At 34.1% G+C, this 5,775-nt stretch overlaps 1 protein-coding gene across 2 annotated transcripts; it reads right to left on the bottom strand.

Annotated features, from left to right (window-relative positions):
* On the bottom strand, window positions 209-4,871 carry LOC107618735 (protein trichome birefringence-like 10). Of its 2 annotated transcripts, XM_021112154.1 has the most exons (9): window positions 4,134-4,871; window positions 3,880-4,046; window positions 3,560-3,794; window positions 3,074-3,260; window positions 2,290-2,330; window positions 1,818-1,903; window positions 1,330-1,449; window positions 838-996; window positions 209-753 (listed from the first exon to the last, which is right to left on the bottom strand). In XM_021112154.1, the coding sequence occupies exons 4-9, from the start codon at window positions 3,216-3,218 to the stop codon at window positions 432-434; spliced, it is 873 nt and encodes a 290-aa protein (XP_020967813.1). In that variant the 5' UTR covers window positions 3,219-3,260; window positions 3,560-3,794; window positions 3,880-4,046; window positions 4,134-4,871; the 3' UTR covers window positions 209-431. The 2 variants fall into 2 exon arrangements, with proteins under 2 accessions (XP_020967813.1, XP_016176360.2); XM_016320874.2 differs by lacking the exons at window positions 3,560-3,794; window positions 3,880-4,046; window positions 4,134-4,871 and adding an exon at window positions 2,081-2,168 and having other exon boundaries at window positions 3,074-3,172.

Genomic DNA, 5,775 nt, shown 5'->3' with positions numbered 1-5,775 from the left:
GCGTAGCCACATTGTATACCATAGGTACTTTTTATAAGCGTAGCCTTAGATCCCTTTTTTTTTGTATACTATAGCTACTGTATATAAGTGTAGCCTTAGGTCCCTCATTATTTTTTTTTATTTTCTATATATATATTCTAATATTTTTTTTCTAAAACCTAATATTTAGTAATATGATTAATTATTACATGTATAATAATTTTGCATTTTTATTTGAATGAATTGAATATTATAAAATAAAAATAAATACATAATTATACTAAATAATTTCTTTAAATAAATACATAATTCTATTCTACATGTTAGCCTCTTTTTGAGACTGCTGAGAACAATTTGTGAGTCCTTGCTGCCCAAGACAAATAAAAAAGAATTGATGTATATAATGCTTCCATGACTCTTTGAAGTTCCTTGCTATAAGAAGCCTTCATGTTTCATGAACATTGCATAAAGCAGCTCATTCCATGTATCAGGTACACCAACAGACACCAGTGGCTGCAATCTTGCCGATGGAGTGCTGCCGTGCCGCCATTCGGACCAAGATAGTAGATTGATGAGTGTCCATCTTTTCTCTGAGCTGTCATCTCTGTTATATTCAATATTTTCAACTTGACAAGTTCAGTGTTGTTTTTGTGTGATGATAGCAATGAATTGCCTATTTTGAATTGTGACCAGTTATCATTAGGCACCAATGACATGTTAAGCTCTGGCAGTGTTTCCAAATGACAACTTCCATAGCTTCTCCAATCTCCACTTCTGTTCATACATTATTGGATAAATATATGTAAAACTTGGAAGGCAAAATATAAATCATAACAATTGTTGCAACAAATTACAAACCTGAAGTGCACGGGTGCATATATACGAAAGAAAACTTGACTCTTGTTAAGATTTACAGTATCTTGTATCCAATTCAACACTGTCTCCATTGACTTCCTATATGCATCTTCCACCTTCATTTCCATCTTAACCTCCATACCTTGTTGGAAATAACAGCCCCTGAGCAAATATGAAAAGGTTTGTTTATAGGTTTATTTATCGAGATTCCAGAATTAATCCATGTATTAAATGATTCTTAACAGTTAGCACAACACTGCTACCAGCTCAAACAACTAAACCAAAATAACTGTAAAAATTACAAAAAAAATTGTAATTGACATATGCAACCATTTAACCACAAATTCAGCACAATCATCATTTATCAAGAATTAAATTTATATAATCAAACAGATTTGGGACCCAGCAGCAGCAGCAGCAATTAAATCATTCAAGAGATAACAGAAAAACAACAAAATAGGGCGACCTAGAAGAAGGTAAAAATTAGGGCAGAACCGGATAGCACAGGACAGAAGAGCAGCAGGCAGAATCAAAGAAAAGGAATTTGTGAAACAGAGGAGCGGCGGCAAAGACAGTAGACGCTGGTGGTGCTGGGTGAGCCACCAAATTTTGCTCCTGAAAAGGAAACACAATTATGTCCACTGGCAGGTCTCCATAGGAACAGTTTACTAAATTTTTAAAAATCATAGGGACGCATCAAAGATCTTATTATTGCTTCATCAAAGGACATATGCTCAGGATCTTGGATTTAACAATTTTTTCTATCTTATATTTACTTAATTTGAATTAATAACTTCAAACTTAACTACTTAAAGCATGCACTGCTCAATCATTTTTTCCATGAAATGGAATTTTGTAACTCATCAATATGTTCATATATTTCTCTGTAAATAAGCCCCCATATTAGGCATTCACTTTGGCTTCATTCAAAATTTTAGTTGAACCTCAGATAGAAAAGAAAAATAAAGCTGGCAGAAACATACCAAGATAAAGTCTTATTGAATGTTGAAAGATAGTTCACGAGCATACCCAAATTTTTGTTGAAGACGCCACAAACTACACTTGAAGTCTAAAAGGGAGGGAGAAAAAATGAAAAAATCATCCTCGACAAAACATTAAGGTGTATTGACAGGTATTAGTCATCTTAAATTTTTCTCATTAAACCATACTCACAACCAGCAAAGCATACAAAATTAAAGATAATTTTTCAAATGCAGAGGTTTCATAGTTGTTTCATGCAGGCTACCTTTATCACCACATTTTTTATGGAAAGACTCATGGAAGTTTACAGCATCATCTGAGAAAAAGTATCTAAAGAAGTCTTCAACCTTTATCTACAGTTTGTAAATTTAAAATTTTAAAATTTATAATAAATTTACAAAGACTAATATTACTAAAGTCAACAAGGGAAAACTTGAAAATGAAAAAAATGGTATTTTTTCTAATAAGAAATACCAGAAAATCAGTTTCTGCAACACCTGTGTATTCTTCTGGGACTGCACATTAGAAAATAAGCTCAGATCAGCAGAGTTTTTGAAAAAATATGATGGATTAGTAAAACATATTATAAGTTAAATACAATAGACATTTTTTTATCTTTTTTATAAAAGAATAATTTCATTAAGATTTAAGGAGAAGGATAATATGATAAAAAAGCAAAACAAAGGATTCATCTATAAAGCATGGCTTTTTAAACCCTAAACACAATGGGCATGAAAAATTGATCAATTTTGCTTAGGCAAAGTTTCCTAGGGTTATATATTTAATATTTTTTAACTTCTCAGACCATAAATAAACAGAGGGGCTGGAGAATTTCAAAGACAGGATCAATCAAGTCAGTTTACCAACTTCTATTTGAGAGAAATCCCATTTCAATTTGGTTTCCTTTCTTATCAACAACAGAACCAACTTTCCCACCAATAAAAGTCCTCGACTCATATATATCCACCTAATCGAGAGCAATTAGAAGTAAACATACTAGATAAAATGCATTAGCTAGAATATCCTAATAAATTTAACACCATAATTGTGTTAAGAAACTGACCAAATCACTCCCCTTTGCTTCAAAAATCAAGTTTACCATGTACACCATAACATCTAATTTCAAAATAATATTTTCTTCGTTCCATACTGATAAGTCGCTTTGACTTTTCACATATATTCATAAATCAAAGTATCAAAATGACTTATAAAATATGAAATGGAGGAAGTGTGATATTAAAGATTAAAGGAGCTGAACCTCGTGTCCTTGATTCAAGAGTTCCACTGTAGTTGACATGCCAGAAAGCCCAGCTCCAATGATGGAAACTTTCAGCTTTGGTCCTTGATAATGTTCTGGCTCCGGCGAAAACAGCCCTTTTGGCGCTGGTAGGAAACCATTTCATTTGTCAAACTTACAGCTCAGCTCAATTACTTAATAACTAAACCTGGTAACATAGCAAACCAGATTCATTCATAAGCTCACACCACTCCCCTATGATATGTGTTGCGTACTCAGGTTTGAGACTTGATTAGGGTCAATAGTGGATGAGAACTCTTAATATTTTGTGTATAACTCTGTGTGTAGTATAGGTGTGTGTTGTGATATTATAATACTTAAAATTATAGGCTATTCAATTTATGACAAAAAAAAACATAAATAGAAAACTGAAATATAACACGAGTAATATGGTGAATATGCAGCTAGCATACATAGTAATTTAAAATATTTAATAATTGGACTTACAATGTTCCAGCGAATTGTGTGCTAAGATAAGCTTGGTCTTCAGGGAAGAACCTGGCAAGGCCAAAGTCTCCAATCTTGGTATAAAACTTATGATCAAGAAGAATGTTGCTTGCTTTGATGTCTCGGTGAACAATTCTTAGATGTGAATCCTCATGAAAGTACTGTAATTCCCTTGCCACGCCTAGAACAATTTGGAACCTAGTGCTCCAATTCAGGAATCGATCAACATTGTTCCCTGCATGAGGGGAACATTCAAAGTTTCAATTTGCTCTGTTTAACCAATCCTAAGCTCTTGTGGGAATTAAAAAAAGAAGGGATACCATATATGAAGAGGTCTAAACTTCTGCATTCACAATCCTAACCATCCTTCACAATCCAGTATTCACCCACAGGCACAGAAATTCAACAAAAATTAATGAAATTGAAAGTTCAAACGCTCCCCTTCCCTCTCTTCCAGTCCAATACAACTTCTAAAATATATTGTTGCCTGCAGAGACATCAAAATTGAAATTGAAATGAGAATGAAATGAAAGTTGAAGAATAAGAGAGAGAGATAGAGGTTAGGAGTACGAACAGGAGCACGGCAAGCCCTAGCTGCGGCGGCGGCTTCAATCGACCCCAGGAGCGATGACAGTGCATGGCGGAACAGCCTCCTCTCTTGCGTTGCATCTTCATCCTCTCTCTCCATCTCGTCTGCAAATTGTCTCTCTCTCCCCTCCGGGCTCCCTGCTCCGCGACGGCAATGGCGGCGGCTGCAGCGACGTTGCGGCAGTGACCCCCTCTCACTCTCTATTCTCTCGATCGCGCTCTCTCATCTCCGTCTCCCTCCTCTCCTCCCTCTGGTTCACTCTTTCTCTCGGATCTGGGTGTGTGTGTGTGTGTGAAAGGGGGCGTAGTGGCGGTGGTGAGTGATGGTGAGAATAAGTGTGAGTGTGTGGGTGTGTTAGGGTTAGGGTTTTGAACAATTAATTCGAAGGTGATTTACGAAGGTGAGGGGCAAAACTTTTCCTGATCAGATGGCGAAAGTGAGGGTGTTCGAAGGTGAGTGTGATTTGGTGATAAGGAAAAGAAAAATTACTAAGTGTTTGGGTGCATTTGGCCTAGATACATTAGGCTACGCTTTTAAAGTGCACTCAAAATATAACAAATATGTTACTCTTTAAAAGCTCTTCCTTTGGTATGAAAAGTGTATCCATAGATATCAGCATAAGGCTACGGTTTATAAGTGATTTCTATTGTATCTAAGGCTACACTTTTTAAATGATGCCACAATTGTGTTTCCTATTCTCTTATAAAAGGGAAACACGGAGAAAAGCGTAGCCTATTCTATGAATAGACTATTCTATGAATAGGCTATGCTTTTCAAATGTAGCTTAAAAAAAGTGTGGCTGAATGGGTGTTTTTCTTGTAGTGGGTAGAGAGAAATAGAAAAAGAGAAAAAGATAAATAAGAGAATTTAGGAAGGGAGTTTATTAATTTGGGAGGAAAATATTTCTTCTCAATTTTAATAAGAGAATGTCACGTGACATATTTGATTATTAAATTAGATAATAATACATAAATATATAATAAATTATATATAGAGTGAGAAGGGTGGAGAGAAATAGAAAAAATGGAGAGAGGTAGATGATAGAATTTAGGAAGGGAGTTTATTAATTTTGGAGGAAAAGATTTGATTTCAATTGTAATGAGAAAATGACATGTGGCACATATTTATTGTAAAATTAGTAGAAAGTAGAGAAGAACTCTTTAATTTTGGAGGAAAAGATTTTATTTTAATTGCAATGAGGGAGTGACATGTGGCACATTTTGATTGTAAAATTAGTAGAAAATAGGGAAGAATTCTTTAATTTTGGAGGAAAAAATTTTATTTTAATTGCAATAAGAGAATGACATGTAGCATATTTTGGTTGTAAAATTAGTAGGGAGGAGAGTAGAACTCTTTAATTTTAAAAGAAAAGATTTAATTTCAATTACAATGAAAAAGTAACATGTGACATATCTTAATTGTAAAATTAGTAATATATAATACATACAACTAATATTAATATAAGAGATACTAATCTTATTGTAGACAACAAACAAGTCAATTAATTTCTTGTCTTACATGCGGTCCAAAATGCATTAGTGATGTCAAAGGCAAGTTAATTATTATAGGAAATGTAACTAGTAATTGTCCACTTCTTTGAATAATTTTTAGGAAGATTATATTAGCT

This window comes from Arachis ipaensis, chromosome B09, assembly GCF_000816755.2.
Source record: "Arachis ipaensis cultivar K30076 chromosome B09, Araip1.1, whole genome shotgun sequence".
Lineage (NCBI taxonomy): Eukaryota > Viridiplantae > Streptophyta > Magnoliopsida > Fabales > Fabaceae > Arachis > Arachis ipaensis.
This window is presented reverse-complemented; position numbering and strand designations above follow the sequence as displayed.